The sequence below is a fragment of the Pseudophryne corroboree genome, chromosome 9, assembly GCF_028390025.1.
Source record: "Pseudophryne corroboree isolate aPseCor3 chromosome 9, aPseCor3.hap2, whole genome shotgun sequence".
Classification (NCBI taxonomy): domain Eukaryota; kingdom Metazoa; phylum Chordata; class Amphibia; order Anura; family Myobatrachidae; genus Pseudophryne; species Pseudophryne corroboree.
In genome coordinates, this window is record NC_086452.1 from 64,784,592 (window position 1) to 64,804,804 (window position 20,213).

General features: G+C 48.1%; 1 protein-coding gene across 4 annotated transcripts in view; it reads right to left on the reverse strand.

The window, feature by feature from the left end:
• DMAP1 (DNA methyltransferase 1 associated protein 1) overlaps positions 1-20,213 on the reverse strand; it is a 109,518-nt gene that overhangs the window by 15,513 nt on the left and 73,792 nt on the right. For all 4 annotated transcript variants that reach the window (XM_063939472.1, XM_063939470.1, XM_063939469.1 and 1 more), the window contains exons 9-10: positions 12,589-12,661; positions 11,129-11,415 (exon numbers count right to left, since the gene is read on the reverse strand). In XM_063939472.1, the coding sequence (XP_063795542.1) occupies positions 11,129-11,415; positions 12,589-12,661 (360 nt within the window). The remainder of the gene's footprint in view (positions 1-11,128; positions 11,416-12,588; positions 12,662-20,213) is intronic.

Below are 20,213 nucleotides of genomic sequence, written 5' to 3' on the forward strand. Positions count from 1 at the left end.
AATATTTATGGCGGGGGATTAGGCACATATACAGTTTATAACTGTATTATGTGCATTTTGCCAACAAGGTATACATATTGCAGCCCAGGGCGCCCCCCCCCCAGCGCCCTGCACCTACCAGTGACCGGAGCGTGTGGTGTGCTGTGGGAGCAATGGCGCACAGCTGCAGTGCTGTGCGCTACCTTATTGAAGACTGGAGTCTTCAGCCGCCAATTTTCTCCTGGAATCTTCCGGTCTTCTGGCTCTGCAAGGGGGACGGCGGCGCGGCTCCGGGAACGGACGATCGAGGTCGGGCCCTGTGTTCGATCCCTCTGGAGCTAATGGTGTCCAGTAGCCTTAGAAGCACAAGCTAGCTGCAAGCAGGTAGGTTTGCTTCTCTCCCCTCAGTCCCTCGTAGCAGTGAGTCTGTTGCCAGCAGATCTCACTGAAAATAAAAAACCTAACAAATACTTTCTTTTCTAGTAAGCTCAGGAGAGCCCACTAGGTGCATCCAGCTCTGGCCGGGCACAGATTCTAACTGAGGTCTGGAGGAGGGGCAGAGAGGGAGGAGCCAGTGCACACCAGATATAGTACCTAATCTTTCTTTTAAGAGAGCCCAGTCTCCTGCGGAGCCAGTCTATTCCCCATGGTCCTTACGGAGTACCCAGCATCCACTAGGACGTCAGAGAAAACTAAGCGCATGCGCTCTGCGAATCTTGCGCATGCGCAGTAAGCGACTAATAGCAATATAGCGAAACTCGGCAACGAGCGAACAACTCGGAATGAGGGCCAATGTACGATACAGCCAGAGGTAACACGTCTCCCGTGCAATGTACAATACAGCCACAGGTAACACGTCTCCAGTGCAATGTACAATACAGCCACAGGTAACACGTCTCCCGTGCAATGTACAATACAGCCACAGGTAACACGTCTCCCGTGCAATGTACAATACAGCCACAGGTAACACGTCTCCCGTGCAATGTACAATACAGCCACAGGTAACACGTCTCCAGTGCAATGTACAATACAGCCACAGGTAACACGTCTCCCGTGCAATGTACGATACAGCCACAGGTAACACGTCTCCAGTGCAATGTACAATACAGCCACAGGTAACACGTCTCCCGTGCAACGTACAATACAGCCACAGGTAACACGTCTCCAGTGCAATGTACAATACAGCCACAGGTAACACGTCTCCCGTGCAATGTACAATACAGCCACAGGTAACACGTCTCCAGTGCAATGTACAATACAGCCACAGGTAACACGTCTCCTGTGCAATGTACAATACAGCCACAGGTAACACGTCTCCCGTGCAATGTACAATACAGCCACAGGTAACACGTCTCCAGTGCAATGTACAATACAGCCACAGGTAACACGTCTCCCGTGCAATGTACAATACAGCCACAGGTAACACGTCTCCAGTGCAATGTACAATACAGCCACAGGTAACACGTCTCCTGTGCAATGTACAATACAGCCACAGGTAACACGTCTCCAGTGCAATGTACAATACAGCCACAGGTAACACGTCTCCCGTGCAATGTACGATACAGCCACAGGTAACACGTCTCCAGTGCAATGTACGATACAGCCACAGGTAACACGTCTCCCGTGCAATGTACAATACAGCCACAGGTAACACGTCTCCCGTGCAATGTACAATACAGCCACAGGTAACACATCTCCCGTGCAATGTACAATACAGCCACAGGTAACACGTCTCCCGTGCAATGTACAATACAGCCACAGGTAACACGTCTCCCATGCAATGTACAATACAGCCACAGGTAACACGTCTCCCGTGCAATGTACAATACAGCCACAGGTAAAACGTCTCCCGTGCAATGTACAATACAGCCACAGGTAACACATGTCCCGTGCAATGTACAATACAGCCACAGGTAACACATGTCCCGTGCAATGTACAATACAGCCACAGGTAACACGTCTCCCGTGCAATGTACAATACAGCCACAGGTAACACGTCTCCCGTACAATGTACAATACAGCCACAGGTAACACATCTCCAGTGCAATGTACGATACAGCCACAGGTAACACGTCTCCAGTGCAATGTACGATACAGCCACAGGTAACACGTCTCCCGTGCAATGTACAATACAGCCACAGGTAACACGTCTCCAGTGCAATGTACGATACAGCCACAGGTAACACGTCTCCCGTGCAATGTACAATACAGCCACAGGTAACACCTCTCCCGTGCAATGTACAATACAGCCACAGGTAACACGTCTTCCGTGCAATGTACGATACAGCCACAGGTAACACGTTTCCCGTGCAATGTACAATACAGCCACAGGCAACACGTCTCCCGTGCAATGTACAATACAGCCACAGGTAACACGTCTCCAGTGCAATGTACAATACAGCCACAGGTAACACATCTCCCGTGCAATGTACAATACAGCCACAGGTAACACGTCTCCCGTGCAATGTACGATACAGCCACAGGTAACACGTCTCCCGTGCAATGTACGATACAGCCACAGGTAACACGTCTCCCGTGCAATGTACGATACAGCCACAGGTAACACGTCTCCCGTGCAATGTACAATACAGCCACAGGTAACACGTCTCCCGTGCAATGTACAATACAGCCACAGGTAACACGTCTCCGGTGCAATGTAAGATACAGCCACAGATAACACGTCTCCCGTGCAATGTACGATACAGCTAGAGGTAACACGTCTCCAGTGCAATGTACGATACAGCCACAGGTAACACGTCTCCCGTGCAATGTACAATACAGCCACAGGTAACACGTCTCCCTTGCAATGTACAATACAGCCACAGGCAACACGTCTGCAGTGCAATGTACGATACAGCCACAGGTAACACGTCTCCAGTGCAATGTACGATACAGCCACAGGTAACACGTCTCCAGTGCAATGTACGATACAGCCACAGGTAACACGTCTCCCGTGCAATGTACGATACAGCCACAGGTAACACGTCTCCAGTGCAATGTACGATACAGCCACAGGTAACACGTCTCCCGTGCAATGTACAATACAGCCACAGGTAACACGTCTCCCGTGCAATGTACAATACAGCCACAGGTAACACGTCTCCAGTGCAATGTACGATACAGCCACAGGTAACACGTCTCCCGTGCAATGTACGATACAGCCACAGGTAACACGTCTCCCGTGCAATGTACAATACAGCCACAGGTAACACGTCTCCCGTGCAATGTACAATACAGCCACAGGTAACACGTCTCCCATGCAATGTACAATACAGCCACAGGTAACACGTCTCCCGCGCAATGTACAATACAGCCACAGGTAACACGTCTCCCGCGCAATGTACAATACAGCCACAGGTAACACGTCTCCCGCGCAATGTACAATACAGCCACAGGTAACACGTCTCCCGTGCAATGTACAATACAGCCACAGGTAACACGTCTCCCGTGCAATGTACAATACAGCCACAGGTAACACGTCTCCCGTGCAATGTACGATACAGCCACAGGTAACACGTCTCCCGTGCAATGTACAATACAGCCACAGGTAACACGTCTCCCGTGCAATGTACAATACAGCCACAGGTAACACCTCTCCCGTGCAATGTACAATACAGCCACAGGTAACACGTCTCCCGTGCAATGTACAATACAGCCACAGGTAACACGTCTCCCGTGCAATGTACAATACAGCCACAGGTAACACCTCTCCCGTGCAATGTACAATACAGCCACAGGTAACACGTCTCATGTGCGTTTATCACGTCTCTGGCACATTCTATCACATTAATCACATGTATGGAGTCGAACATTTCTCATGTCACAATTGTAAACTTTACAGCATGTTATGGAAACTCTCCTTTTAAGGTTTCTGTACAGGTAACAATTTTGGCATCCACAAAATCATGACAGTGAAATGAGCCCGGTGTTCACTAAATATACAAGTACATCTACTTCCTGCATTCGCAGAGAATGTCTGCACCCATAACAGTAAGTGTACGCAGATCTAGCCGGCATTCCTTACTAATCCATCACATGGCGCTGCGGAGTACAGTACTATGCGGTGCAGCAGAAAGAACTCCATTACTGAGAACAGACGATCCCTGCTTGACATGCAAATGAATTCATTTCTGTTCCAGAGGAAATATTGATCACATGATGTAAACGCCAAGTTACAGACGACTGTCCTGGGGCAACGCTGCGGGTATAAACCTTTGCCCCAATCAATAGGGGCACGTTTTCTGTCAGCCGGCATCACGCCGCGAGGCTGAGAGGTGACAGGCCAAACACTTTACATAAGTATTACTTTACATTTTTCTTATCAAGACAATTGTGAACAAATGATGAGCACAAAGTAAGGGACAGTTGTAGAGGGCTGGCAGCAAAGACGAGACACCTGGGGGACTGAATTTCCCATCGGACGCAAGATAAGGGCTGAGAAGTCGCCCAGATCTTAGTGTCGCCTCTGCAGCGGACAGATAAGACCCCTGTAATTCACAATATATTCTGCATTTCTGTATAAAGTAGGGAGCACATTATCAGCCTTATACATCACAGCAGCTCTCTATGTATAGTGGAGGAGTATATGGTAAGCGGCTTAAGCTGTCAGCGAGATGTGGATTAGACGCAAGTCAGCTTACTGGGGTAAAATGATTATTTCCTGTGAGGCCTGGGGGTAAAGCCTCCTCGTGGCCTGTGCGTGTGAGCCAGCCCTGGCTTTATATTACTACATTTATGAGTAATACAGAATAGATTACGTACCTTGGTGTTCCTCGTATATTGCACAGTAATGATACCAAGGATATAGAAGGGTGAATACAGGGAGCCTGCGGGGATCCCCACATTCAGCAAGCACTAGATCACGCATCATGTGCAGTATTTTATACTTTGTGGTTTATACTGAGCACAGAGGAAGTAACAGCTGTGGCGTGTGCCCGACTGCCCGCTGTCACGCCCTTCTTATGGCAGTTACGGGCTGCCAATGACGTGCTATGCTGTGCCATAGACCTGACCTGGCCGGTAAATGCGGTTTGTGCAGGCGGAGTACATCAGGGGTTTCTATTGGTTGGAGATGTAGGGAGAACAGTCTGATGAGAACCCCCATCCAGCTGGTTTTACTTCTAGGCGGCAAGTCTTACAAGTTAACTTTTATTATAGCATTTCCAGGCAATCCTTCCTTTAATAATTCACCAGCCCTTTCTCTAACCTAATTGCAAGGCTCCGGGCACACGCAGCTATCTGTAACTGTCATCTGCGGACTTCCTGCTGGCTGTCCACTCCCTTTACTTGGTACCAAAAATCCAGGATTGCTGCGGCGTTTAGGGGGCATGGTGCCTGATTTCATTTTGAGTATTTGAGCACCTGTACAGTATCACCTCTTATTCTGTATGCAATTCACAGAACAGTCCTTCATTTGTATGTTTGGTCAACAGCACAGTACCAGCTCTTGTTTTGTATGGAATTCTCAGTATCTGTGCTTAGTCTGTATGTGTGGGTGACTGCACAGTAAGACCTCTTGCCCTGTAAGTTGGATGTTTTTCTCAGTATCTGTGCTTAGTCTGTATGTATGGGTAACTGCACAGTGCCACCTCTTGTTCTGCATGCTGGGTGTAATTCTCAGTTTCTGACAGGCTGTATGTGTGGGTGACTGCACAGTAAGACCTCTTGCCCTGTAAGTTGGATGTTTTTCTCAGTATCTGTGCTTAGTCTGTATGTATGGGTAACTGCACAGTGCCACCTCTTGTTCTGCATGCTGGGTGTAATTCTCAGTTTCTGACAGGCTGTATGTGTGGGTTACTGCACAGTTTCACCTCTTGTTCTGAATGCTGGGTGTAATTCTCAGTTTCTGACATCAGGCTGTATGTGTGGGTAACTGCACAGTTTCACCTCTTGTTCTGCATGCTGGGTGTAATTCTCAGTTTCTTTCAGGCTGTATGTATGGGTAACTGCACAGTTTCACCTCTTGTTCTGCATGCTGGGTGTAATTCTCAGTTTCTGACAGGCTGTATGTGTGGGTAACTGCACAGTGACACCTCTTGTTCTGCATGCTGGGTGTTATTCTCAGTTTCTGACATCAGGCTGTATGTGTGGGTAACTGCACAGTTTCACCTCTTGTTCTGCATGCTGGGTGTAATTCTCAGTTTCTGACATCAGGCTGTATGTGTGGGTAACTGCACAGTGACACCTCTTGTTCTGCATGCTGGGTGTAATTCTCAGTTTCTGACAGGCTGTATGTGTGGGTAACTGCAAAGTGACACCTCTTGTTCTGCATGCTGGGTGTAATTCTCAGTTTCTGACATCAGGCTGTATGTGTGGGTAACTGCACAGTTTCACCTCCTGTTCTGCATGCTGAGTGTAATTCTCAGTTTCTGACATCAGGCTGTATGTGTGGGTAACTGCACAGTGCCACTTCTTGTTCTGCATACTGGGTGTAATTCTCAGTTTCTGACATCAGGCTGTATGTGTGGGTAACTGCACAGTGACACCTCTTGTTCTGCATGCTGGGTGTAATTCTCAGTTTCTGACATCAGGCTGTATGTGTGGGTAACTGCACAGTGCCACCTCTTGTTCTGCATGCTGGGTGTAATTCTCAGTTTCTGACAGGCTGTATGTGTGGGTAACTGCACAGTTTCACCTCTTGTTCTGCATGCTGGGTGTAATTCTCAGTTTCTGACATCAGGCTGTATGTGTGGGTAACTGCACAGTGACACCTCTTGTTCTGCATGCTGGGTGTAATTCTCAGTTTCGGACATCAGGTTGTATGTGTGGGTAACTGCACAGTGACACCTCTTGTTCTGCATGCTGGGTGTAATTCTCAGTTTCGGACATCAGGCTGTATGTGTGGGTAACTGCACAGTGACACCTCTTGTTCTGCATGCTGGGTGTAATTCTCAGTTTCGGACATCAGGCTGTATGTGTGGGTAACTGCACAGTTTCACCTCTTGTTCTGCATGCTGGGTGTAATTCTCAGTTTCTGACATCAGGCTGTATGTGTGGGTAACTGCACAGTGACACCTCTTGTTCTGCATGCTGGGTGTAATTCTCAGTTTCTGACATCAGGCTGTATGTGTGGGTAACTGCACAGTGACACCTCTTGTTCTGCATGCTGGGTGTAATTCTCAGTTTCTGACATCAGGCTGTATGTGTGGGTAACTGCACAGTGACACCTCTTGTTCTGCATGCTGGGTGTAATTCTCAGTTTCTGACATCAGGCTGTATGTGTGGGTAACTGCACAGTGACACCTCTTGTTCTGCATGCTGGGTGTAATTCTCAGTTTCTGACATCAGGCTGTATGTGTGGGTAACTGCACAGTGCCACTTCTTGTTCTGCATACTGGGTGTAATTCTCAGTTTCTGACATCAGGCTGTATGTGTGGGTAACTGCACAGTGACACCTCTTGTTCTGCATGCTGGGTGTAATTCTCAGTTTCTGACATCAGGCTGTATGTGTGGGTAACTGCACAGTGCCACCTCTTGTTCTGCATGCTGGGTGTAATTCTCAGTTTCTGACATCAGGCTGTATGTGTGGGTAACTGCACAGTGCCACTTCTTGTTCTGCATGCTGGGTGTAATTCTCAGTTTCTGACATCAGGCTGTATGTGTGGGTAACTGCACAGTGACACCTCTTGTTCTGCATGCTGGGTGTAATTCTCAGGTTCTGACAGGCTTTATGTATGGGTAACTGCACAGTGCCACCTCTTGTTCTGCATGCTGGGTGTAATTCTCAGTTTCTGACATCAGGCTGTATGTGCGGGTAACTGCACAGTGACACCTCTTGTTCTGCATGCTGGGAGTAATTCTCAGTTTTGGACATCAGGCTGTATGTGTGGGTAACTGCACAGTGCCACCTCTTGTTCTGCATGCTGGGTGTAATTCTCAGTTTCTGACAGGCTGTATGTGTGGGTAACTGCACAGTTTCACCTCTTGTTCTGCATGCTGGGTGTAATTCTCAGTTTCTGACATCAGGCTGTATGTGTGGGTAACTGCACAGTGACACCTCTTGTTCTGCATGCTGAGTGTAATTCTCAGTTTCTGACATCAGGCTGTATGTGTGGGTAACTGCACAGTGCCACCTCTGGTTCTGCATGCTGGGAGTAATTCTCAGTTTTGGACATCAGGCTGTATGTGTGGGTAACTGCACAGTGCCACCTCTTGTTCTGCATGCTGGGTGTAATTCTCAGTTTCTGACAGGCTGTATGTGTGGGTAACTGCACAGTTTCACCTCTTGTTCTGCATGCTGGGTGTAATTCTCAGTTTCTGACATCAGGCTGTATGTGTGGGTAACTGCACAGTGACACCTCTTGTTCTGCATGCTGGGTGTAATTCTCAGTTTCTGACAGGCTGTATGTGTGGGTAACTGCAAAGTGACACCTCTTGTTCTGCATGCTGGGTGTAATTCTCAGTTTCGGACATCAGGCTGTATGTGTGGGTAACTGCACAGTGACACCTCTTGTTCTGCATGCTGGGTGTAATTCTCAGTTTCTGACATCAGGCTGTATGTGTGGGTAACTGCACAGTGACACCTCTTGTTCTGCATGCTGGGTGTAATTCTCAGTTTCTGACATCAGGCTGTATGTGTGGGTAACTGCACAGTGCCACTTCTTGTTCTGCATACTGGGTGTAATTCTCAGTTTCTGACATCAGGCTGTATGTGTGGGTAACTGCACAGTGACACCTCTTGTTCTGCATGCTGGGTGTAATTCTCAGTTTCTGACATCAGGCTGTATGTGTGGGTAACTGCACAGTGACACCTCTTGTTCTGCATGCTGGGTGTAATTCTCAGTTTCGGACATCAGGCTGTATGTGTGGGTAACTGCACAGTTTCACCTCTTGTTCTGCATGCTGGGTGTAATTCTCAGTTTCTGACATCAGGCTGTATGTGTGGGTAACTGCACAGTGACACCTCTTGTTCTGCATGCTGGGTGTAATTCTCAGTTTCTGACATCAGGCTGTATGTGTGGGTAACTGCACAGTGACACCTCTTGTTCTGCATGCTGGGTGTAATTCTCAGTTTCTGACATCAGGCTGTATGTGTGGGTAACTGCACAGTGCCACTTCTTGTTCTGCATACTGGGTGTAATTCTCAGTTTCTGACATCAGGCTGTATGTGTGGGTAACTGCACAGTGACACCTCTTGTTCTGCATGCTGGGTGTAATTCTCAGTTTCTGACATCAGGCTGTATGTGTGGGTAACTGCACAGTGACACCTCTTGTTCTGCATGCTGGGTGTAATTCTCAGTTTCTGACATCAGGCTCTATGTGTGGGTAACTGCACAGTGCCACTTCTTGTTCTGCATACTGGGTGTAATTCTCAGTTTCTGACATCAGGCTGTATGTGTGGGTAACTGCACAGTGACACCTCTTGTTCTGCATGCTGGGTGTAATTCTCAGTTTCTGACATCAGGCTGTATGTGTGGGTAACTGCACAGTGCCACCTCTTGTTCTGCATGCTGGGTGTAATTCTCAGTTTCTGACATCAGGCTGTATGTGTGGGTAACTGCACAGTGCCACTTCTTGTTCTGCATGCTGGGTGTAATTCTCAGTTTCTGACATCAGGCTGTATGTGTGGGTAACTGCACAGTGCCACCTCTGGTTCTGCATGCTGGGAGTAATTCTCAGTTTTGGACATCAGGCTGTATGTGTGGGTAACTGCACAGTGCCACCTCTTGTTCTGCATGCTGGGTGTAATTCTCAGTTTCTGACAGGCTGTATGTGTGGGTAACTGCACAGTTTCACCTCTTGTTCTGCATGCTGGGTGTAATTCTCAGTTTCTGACATCAGGCTGTATGTGTGGGTAACTGCACAGTGACACCTCTTGTTCTGCATGCTGGGTGTAATTCTCAGTTTCTGACAGGCTTTATGTATGGGTAACTGCACAGTGCCACCTCTTGTTCTGCATGCTGGGTGTAATTCTCAGTTTCTGACATCAGGCTGTATGTGCGGGTAACTGCACAGTGACACCTCTTGTTCTGCATGCTGGGTGTAATTCTCAGTTTCTGACATCAGGCTGTATGTGCGGGTAACTGCACAGTGCCACCTCTTGTTCTGCATGCTGGGTGTAATTCTCAGTTTCTGACAGGCTGTATGTGTGGGTAACTGCACAGTGACACCTCTTGTTCTGCATGCTGGGTGTAATTCTCAGTTTCTGACAGGCTGTATGTGTGGGTAACTGCACAGTGACACCTTGCCTGGGTGAAGGCTTTAACAGTACGACTGTCCCAACCAAGATCTCTTCTCTGGGCCCACAGTATATTCCATACTCCAAGACATTGAATGCTCAGAGAACTCAGACTTGATTAATTCCCCCGTGTGCCTTTTGGGGACAAAAACGCAAGCACAGACAGGTGACTGATATAGAGAATGCAGCCAACACTTCCAGACCTTCCTGCCGACTGCAATCTGTGCTTATTCCAGAGGACGAGGTCACTTCTGCCAACACCACCTTTCCCTGGCAGCGCAGTTCATATGGGCCTTAACATGCCATTCTTTTATATTATGAACTCAATAACGACAACCAATGTGGTTAGTACCATGCAATACATATTCCCCAAAACACAAACAATGGCAGATAAGACTGTGCCGGGCGTCCTTTTCTGCCCTCAAGTTCTTTGTTCCTATGACAATAAAATTTACCATCTTTCACAAAATGTCAAATATACTACACTGAGCTATCTCAGTGGCATAAAACAGAGATCTGCAGATATTTTATGTAGAACGAATCAGAAGAAACGCTGAGGTAAGGTGTAAATCTGCACCTGGACAAACCATGTTGTGACCCAAGTTACATAAAACTGCAATTCAAAGATCACCTGTCACATGCAGCCCTGTCCTTAAAACACATCATTCATCTCCTGATATACTCTGTGCTGATATGGAACCCTGCTCCTCCCACTATATAACTCTCAGTCTGTGGCTTCCTGCTGCCTCCATTACCCTCCTCACATCATGTCACTGCCCTTGTCGCATGCAGCCATGTCCTCACTAACATATCACTCATCTCCTGTTATACTCTGTGCTGCTGGGGACCCTGATCCTTCCACTATACGACTCTCAGTCTGTGGCTTCCTAAGAAAGTTTTCTGATGGGATTACAGTTCTTATGATCTCGGGCCCCAGTTACATTGCCAAGAAAAGCACATTGCTTCACTCACCGAGTTGGGGGTCAGAGGAGCTCCTACAACATCAATGATCGGATCTTTCACTTCCAGCTTGATCTCCTCTGTGCCGATAGCGGTCTGAATATCCGTGCTTGATACTTCCACCGGCAAAGCCACACTGGTAATTCCAGTTTTGGACAAGGCTTCAAAGCGATGGCGCAGCATCTGTAGCTCATACTCGCAGTTGGAGTAGGCCTGCTTCAGTTCATACAGCAGCACCAGATCACTGCGCAACTCGTTGAACATCTGCACGATATCCTCTGTTGGCATTGGGTTCAAATCTAGAATCGGATAGATAACATAAAGCCTCTTCTTTATTACCGAAATTACAGACCCCAGATACATAGTTCTCTATCATTTAACTCTTGTTACAGAATTCATTTGTTTCACATGTACAACGTCTTACCCAGAAAGCCCTGCTGTTATGGCTAGTACAGTCTAGTAGTTCCTTCTCCAGCCACTGTGAGGAGCTCTGCTATGCTAAGTGCAGAATGCAGAGATCACGTTCGTAGCAGGGATTAGTGGCTGAAGGTACACAATGTGGCAGCTTCCACTAAGTGTAGGTCACAGTTCAACCTTCAGTGTTCTTCCTCCCCCCATATCCTATACCAAATTAACTGTGCCTCTATCCCTATCTCTCTACCCTGCAGGCTGCAATGTCAAATAGGGGCATCAGATATCCTCTGCACTGCGTCAGATGACACCGCAAACTACTCTACCGCACAGTGACACGTATGGCACATGACTGGTCCACTTCTAATGAGGAATAACAATGTATAAAATAAACCTGCTCAACCACCCATTTGGCACACTAAATATAAAGCTATATATATATATATATATATATATATATATATAAGCTGGAGGGTATAGGCGGCACTCAGAGTCTTGCACACTGTCGTTAAAGAAAAGCCATGTGTGTTTATTAATCGACGTTTCGGGGGACGGACCCCCTTCCTCAGGACAGTGCAGTCCCCCGAAACGTCGATTAATTAACACACATGGCTTTCCTTTAACGACAGTGTGCAAGACTCTGAGTGCAGCCTATACCCTCCAGCTTGTATTGGGGTTACCTCACCCCTAGGAGGGCACCAGAGCAAATACCCCTACAGGGACAGCAGAGTGCCGGGTTGCATCTATGGACTATATATATATATATATATATATATAGATAGATAGATAGATAGATAGATATATTTTCTAGCTCTTTATTCACTGCTCAGACTATAAGATTTGCACGGGGGGGGGGGGGGGGGGATGGATTGGATTAAGACATAAAATGTTATTTTTAAAACCCTGTGTATACCGCTCGCTCCAAGCTTTCTGTATTAGTGAGATAATAATATAGAAAACAGTCCGTTGGGACTACAAAAGAGCTCTCTCTGTGGATTTTATCCCCTCGCTCCCCCCACCTCCTGGCACCCTTCTATTTTTTTTTTTTTTTTTAAACTCACCTACTCCGAGTTCCGATAGCATCTGATCCAGGGCTTTAATCTTCTTCTGTCCAACTGAGCCGGGGAGTTTCATCTGCAAATACAAAGGTAGAAAGGAGCCACACAGCTCTCTGTTAGGCCTCACTCGCAGATTCTTAGTTCAAAAGGTAGACGGATCTCTTTTTATATAGCTCAGAAAAGCAAGGCAGAATGAAAAGAGACCGAAAAAGAAAGGTAGGATAGAGAGAGCAAAAGGAAGCAAAGCCTGGGACGGTGGGCTCCCAGATTTCGGGGAAGGGTCTGCGTGCATCTCATTGTATGGCTTTTGCCGTGGGCCTAGCAGAAATCCCATTTTGTAGCTATCTGCTGTAACCAAAGTGCTAACAAAGACGGGGGATAGAGATCACCTTTCTGCCGAGGGATGAAGATGAAAAGGTTTCACTTACAGGATGTCTAATATACAATGGCCCAGTTTGATGCCGTGTTCCTATTTAGCAGAGTTTTATCATTCTTCTATGGCAAGATGCTGTCTCTATCGCTTGCCAGAGGCGCCCCTGAGCAGTGGGGATTCATTTATCAGGTGATATAACAAAGAGGCGAGAAGTTAGACTGAACACAGAAGTGGGGCCGGAAGCCCACAATAGACAGGAGCAAGGAGTAAGTCAGCAGAGCAGAAAGCTGCAGGAGCCCGGCGCGCAAAACGAATTACAGGTACTCATTAAAAATAGGAAGTAAAAATAGGATCACTTAACAGACACTTGTTACCTATTGAATTGCATGGCGGAAGATCACAAGTAACTCCGCTGCCTACATTTCCACAGCATCACAAGGCCACAGAGGAGGCAGACGAATCTCAGCTTCAGCACCTATTTAGGACGCCTCTCCGGCCCTTTGATTCTAACAATGCTCAGTGGACGAGCTCCATGTGAATAATTAGACAAGTAGTAAATGGCCACTAACCAAACGACTGTTACTGGGCTATTTAAATGCTGGCGGCTCCTGTTTCAGTGAAGTCGCTGAAATACAGCTTGCACGCAGGAAGTGTCTGGCTGGCTGATAATTACAGGATGTTACATGGTCAGGTTGCAGCTGTGAGAGATACGGTATAGAATGCCCATCACTGCCTGCCGTGGTCACCACTAGTTACCTGTACCAGGGAGCCCCGCCCCCTTATTTCCCTCGCCAATACAGGGAGTTTTCGTTTGTTTGGTTATATCCGGTATATTTATTTATTTCTTGTTATCACAGGTTAGTTTGATGAAACAAACTAGCACAGAACAGAAACAGACATGCTACAAACCGACGGTCACATAACCGCATACCATACACACAAGCCCCACTGTAGAAATCTATAGGCAATATGGGGAAAAAATGAAAAGAAGAGAATGAAAAATAAATAAATAAATGGTCCAGAAATAAATAAGATTTTAAACCTACCGGTAAATCTTTTTCTCCTAGTCCGTAGAGGATGCTGGGGACTCCGTAAGGACCATGGGAGTAGACGGGCTCCCCAGGAGACATGGGCACTATAAAGAACTTTAGAATGGGTGTGCACTGGCTCCTCCCTCTATGCCCCTCCTCCAGACCTCAGTTAGAGAAACTGTGCCCAGAGGAGACGGACAGTACGAGGAAAGGATTTTTGTTAATCTAAGGGCAAGATTCATACCAGCCCACACCATCCACACCGTATAACCTGGATATACGAACCAGTTAACAGTATGAAACAAAACAGCATCAGCCCCAGACTGATCAAAACTGTAACAAAACCCTTAAGTAAGCAAAAACTATATACAATTCTTGCAGAGGTAGTCCGCACTGGGACGGGCGCCCAGCATCCTCTACGGACTAGGAGAAAAAGATTTACCGGTAGGTTTAAAATCTTATTTTCTCTTACGTCCTAGAGGATGCTGGGGACTCCGTAAGGACCATGGGGATTATACCAAAGCTCCCAAACGGGCGGGAGAGTGTGGATGACTCTGCAGCACCGATTGAGCAAAAAGGAGGTCCTCATCAGCCAGGGTGTCAACCTTGTAGAACTTCGCAAAGGTGTTTGAACCCGACCAAGTAGCAGCTTGGCACAGCTGTAATACCGAGACACCTCGGGCAGCCGACCAAGAAGAGCCCACCTTCCTAGTGGAATGGGCCTTTACAGAATTCGGTAATGGCAATCAAGCCGTAGAATGAGCCTTCTGAATCGTGTTACAGATCCAGCGAGCAATAGTCTGCTTCGAAGCAGGAGCGCCAACCTTGTCGGCTGCATACAGGACAAACAGTGCCTCTGTTTTCCTAACCCGAGCCGTTCTGGCCACATAAATTTTCAATGCCCTAACCACATCCAGGGACTCGGAATCCTCCACGTCCCGCGTAGCCACAGGCACCACAATAGGTTGGTTCATATGAAAAGAAGAAACCACCTTGGGCAAAAATTGAGGACGAGTCTGCAATTCTGCTCTATCCACATGGAATATCAGATAGGGGCTCTTGTGAGAAAAAGCCGCCAACTCCGACACTCGCCTTGCCGATGCCAAGGCCAACAACATGACCACTTTCCAAGTGAGATATTTTAATTCCACCGTTTTAAGTGGTTCAAACCAGTGAGACTTAAGGAACCGCAACACCACGTTAAGGTCCCGGAGTGCCACTGGGGGCACAAAAGGAGGCTGGATATGCAGCTTTCCCTTCACAAAAGTCTGGACTTCTGGGAGAGAAGCCAATTCCTTCTGAAAGAAAATGGATAGGGCCGAAATCTGAACCTTAATGGAACCTAATTTTAGGCCCTAATTCACTCCCGTCTGTAGGAAGTGAAGGAAACGGCCCAAATGGAATTCTTCCGGAGGAGCATTCCTGGACTCACACCACGATATATACTTTCGCCATATACGGTGATAATGTTTCGCTGTCACGTTTTTCCTAGCCTTTATCAGAGTAGGAATTACCTCATCCGGAATGCCCTTTTCCGCTAGGATCCGGCATTCAACCGCCATGCCATCAAACGCAGCCGCGGTAAGTCTTGGAACAGACAGGGCCCCTGTTGTAACAGGTCCTCTTTGAGAGGAAGAGGCCACGGATCTTCTGTGAGCATCTCCTGCAGATCCGGATACCAGGCCCTTCGCGGCCAATCTGGAACGATGAGAATAGTCGGTACTCCTTTTCGTCTTATGATTCTCAATATCTTTGAGATGAGCGGAAGAGGAGGAAACACATAGACCGACTGAAACACCCATGGTGTCACCAGAGCGTCCACCGCCACTGCCTGAGGGTCCATCGACCTGGCGCAATACTTCGGTAGTTTCTTGTTGAGGCGTGACGCCATCATGTCTATCTGAGGCAGTCCCCACCGACTTGCAATCTCTGCGAAGACTTCCCGATGAAGTCCCCACTCTCCTGGATGTAGATCGTGTCTCTGCTTCCCAGTTGTCCACTCCCGGAATGAAGACTGCTGCCATTGCGCTTACATGATTTTCCGCCCAGTGAAGAATCCTGGTGGCTTCTGCCATTGCCACTCTGCTCCTTGTTTCGCCTTGGCGGTTTACATGCGCCACTGCGGTGATGTTGTCTGACTGGATCAGAACTGGTAGGTCGCGAAGCAAATCTTCCGCTTGTCGAAGGGCATTGTATATGGCCCTCAACTCCAGTATGTTGATGTGAAGACAAGCCTCCTGGCTTGACCACAGACCCTGGAAGTTTCTTCCCTTTGTGACTGCTCCCCAACCTCGGAGGCTCGCGTCCGTGGTTACCAGAACCCAGTCCTGAATGCTGAACCTGCGACCCTCCAGAAGGTGAGCACTCTGCAGCCACCACAGGAGAGATACCCTGGCCCTGGGGGACAGGGTGATCATCTGATGAATCTGTAGATGAGACCCGGACCACTTGTCCAGAAGGTCCCATTGAAAAGTTCTCGCATGGAACCTGCCGAATGGGATGGCCTCGTAAGTCGCCACCATCTTTCCCAGAGCTCGAGTGCAATGATGCACCGACACCCTCTTTGGCTTCAATAGGTCCTTGACCAAAGACATGAGTTCTTGGGCCTTTTCAGTCGGAAGATAAACCCTTTTCTGGTCCGTATCCAGAATCGTGCCTAAGAAAGGCAACCGAGTCGTTGGTACCAACTGTGACTTCGGGAAATTGAGAATCAAGCTGTGCTGTTGCAACACCCTCAGGGAGAGTGATACGCTGTTCAGTAACTGTTCTCTCGATCTCGCTTTTATCAAGTACGTCCAAGTACGGGATAATTGTGACACCCTGCTTGCGCAGGAGCACCAATATTTCCGCCATTACCTTGGTAAAAATCCTTGGGGCCGTGGAAAGCCCAAACGGCGTCTGAAATTGGTAATGACAATCCTGTACAGCAAACCTCAGGAACGCCTGATGAGGCAGATATATGGGGACATGAAGGTATGCATCCTTTATGTCCAGGGACACCATATAATCCCTCCCTTCCAGGCTGGCGATGACCGCTCTGAGCGACTCCATCTTGAACTTGAACCTTTTTAAGTATAGTTTTAAGGATTTTAAATTCAAAATGGGCCTGCCCGAACCGTCCGGTTTCGGGACTACAAACAGGGTTGAGTAATACCCCATCCCCTGCTGCAGCAGGGGAACTTTGACCACCACTTGTTGAAGACACAATTTTTGAATCGCATTTAACACTATCTCCCTCTCTGGGGGAGAAGCCGGTAGGGCCGATTTGAAATACCCGGCGGGGAGGCACCTCTTCGAATTCCAGCTTGTAACCCTGGGAAACAATTTCTATTGCCCAGGGATCCACCTGTGAGTGAACTCAAACGTGGCTGAAAAGTCGAAGACGTGCCCCCACTGGGGCGGACTCCCTCAGCGGAGCCCCAGCGTCATGCAGTGGATTTTGTAGAGGCCGGGGAGGACTTCTGCTCCTGGGAACTAGCTGTGGTTGGCAGCTTTTTCCCCTTACCCTTACCTCTGGCAAGAAAGGAAGATCCTCGCACTCTCTTGGGTTTATGCGACCGAAAGGACTGCATCTGATAATGTGGTGCTTTCTTAGGCTGTGAGGAAACATAAGGCAAAAAAGTTGATTTACCTGCCGTAGCCGTGGAAACAAGGTCCGTGAGACCTTCCCCAAACAATTCCTCACCCTTGTAAGGTAAAACCTCCATATGCCTCTTCGAGTCGGCATCGCCCGTCCATTGTCGGGTCCATAGGGCTCGTCTAGCCGAAATGGCCATAGCATTGGCTCTGGAACCCAGTAGGCCAATGTCTCTCTGAGCATCCCTCATATATAGGACAGCATCTTTAATATGACCCAGGGTCAATAAAATGTTTTCCTTATCCAGCGTATCTATATCAGCAGATAAGGTTTCTGTCCACGCTGCTATCGCGCTACAAACCCAAGCCGACGCTATCGCCGGTCTGAGTAAGGTACCAGTATGTGTGTAAATAGACTTCAAGGTAGTCTCCTGCCTGCGATCCGCAGGATCCTTGAGGGTTGCCGTATCTTGAGATGGCAGCGCTACCTTTTTGGATAAGCGGGTCAATGCTTTATCCACCCTCGGGGAGGATTCCCACCGTATCCTGTCCTTAGTCGGGAAAGGATACGCCATAAGAATCCTTTTGGGAATCTGCAGTTTTTTGTCTGGAGATTCCCAAGCCCTTTCAAATAATTCGTTCAGTTCATGAGATGTGGGAAAGGTTACCTCAGGTTTTTTCTCCTTATACATGCGCACCCTCGTGTCAGGTACAGAGGGGTCATCCGTGATATGCAACACCTCTTTTATAGCAATAATCATATAATGAATACTTTTAGCCAATTTTCGCTGCAACTTTGCATCATCGTAGTCGACACTGGAGTCAGAATCCGTGTCGGTATCAGTGTCTACTATTTGGGATAGTGGGAGCTTTTGAGACCCAGAAAGGTCCCTGCGACATAGTGAAAGGCAGGGTTTGACTCCCTGTACACTCCCTGGACTCAGCTTTGTCCAACCTTTTGTGCAATAAATTCACATTTGCATTTAAAACATTCCACATATCCAACCAGTCAGGCGTCGGCGTTGCCGACGGAGACACCACACTCATTTGCTCCACCTCCTCCCTAGAAGAGCCTTCTGCTTCCGACATGCCGACACACGCGTACCGACAAACCACACACTCAGGGAATTCTCTTATCTGGAGACAGTTCCCCCACAAGGCCCTTTGGAGAGACAGAGAGAGAGTATGCCAGCACACACCCAGCGCCAATGACCCAGGGAAAAAAATTACCCAGATAGCGCTTTTAATACACATATATATATATATATATATATATATATATATATATATATATAAATAAAACACTGCGCCAAATTATGTGCGCCCCCCCCCCTTCTTTCAAACCCTCTGTCACCATGTTCAGCAGGGGAGAGTCCGGGGAGCCAGTTTCTCAGCGTGTGCTGTGGAGAAAAATGGCGCTGGTGAGTGCTGAGGATCAAGCTCCGCCCCCTCAGCGGCGGGCTTCGGTCCCGCTTGATTTCTTTTAAAAACTGGCGGGGGATCTCTTATATATAGTGTAGAGCCCATATATGTCCTGATTTGGCCAGACCAGAGGTTTAATTGCTGCCCAGGGCGCCCCCCCACTGCGCCCTGCACCCTTACAGTGCCTGCCGTGTGTGTGTTGTGCGGGAGCAATGGTGCGCAGCGTTACCGCTGCGCGTTACCTCAGTGAAGATCCGAAGTCTTCTGCCGCCTCCGAAGTCTTCTTTCTTCTCATACTCACCCGGCTTCTATCTCCCGGCTCTGTGAGGAGGACGGCAGCGCGGCTCCGGGACGAACAGCTAGGAGAGACCTGCGTTCCGACTTCCTCTGGAGCTAATGGTGTCCAGTAGCCTAAGAAGCAGAGCCTAGCAGTTAAGTAGGTCTGCTTCTCTCCCCTCAGTCCCTCGATGCAGGGAGCCTGTTGCCAGCAGGCTCCCTGAAAATAAAAAACCTAACAAAATTTCTTTCTTTCAGGAAACTCAGGAGAGCTCCCTGTAGTGCACCCAGTCTCCTCTGGGCACAGTATCAAACTGAGGTCTGGAGGAGGGGCATAGAGGGAGGAGCCAGTGCACACCCATATCTAAAGTTCTTTTTAGTGCCCATGTCTCCTGCGGAGCCCGTCTATTCCCATGGTCCTTACGGAGTCCCCAGCATCCTCTAGGACGTAAGAGAAAATGGCATAAATGGCAAATGGTTATTGAATTAGGAAGGCCTGGTCAAACCTGGGTCCCCCTGCACAATTAAGCAATCTCTTGAGCAGATGGATGGACGTACCTAGAGGTATACCAGGGTGGCGTACATATAAAGCGTTTGAACACTACCTACGGCTTCTCTGCTTCATTCCTTTCCCCATGTACTTCCCCAGCCACAGAGCATACTGGCCACAATACACCCAGGCGTACTTCCGCGTCCCTCCCCTCCCCCGCCAATAAGCAGCCTCTCAGACAGTCCGAACCCACTTACAAACAAACCTATGTAACCTCTGCCCTCTAAATGTTCATAATAAAAATCAAAAAAGTGAACCAAAAAGATAATTTCCGCATACGGTAACAAAAGCATGGAACCGCTTACTACCACTAAGGATACAGTTAAGGGGACGACAGATTTTAGTGCATAAAAGTACACCATACAGATTGTTTACATCCACTTTTATTGGGAGTGAAAAC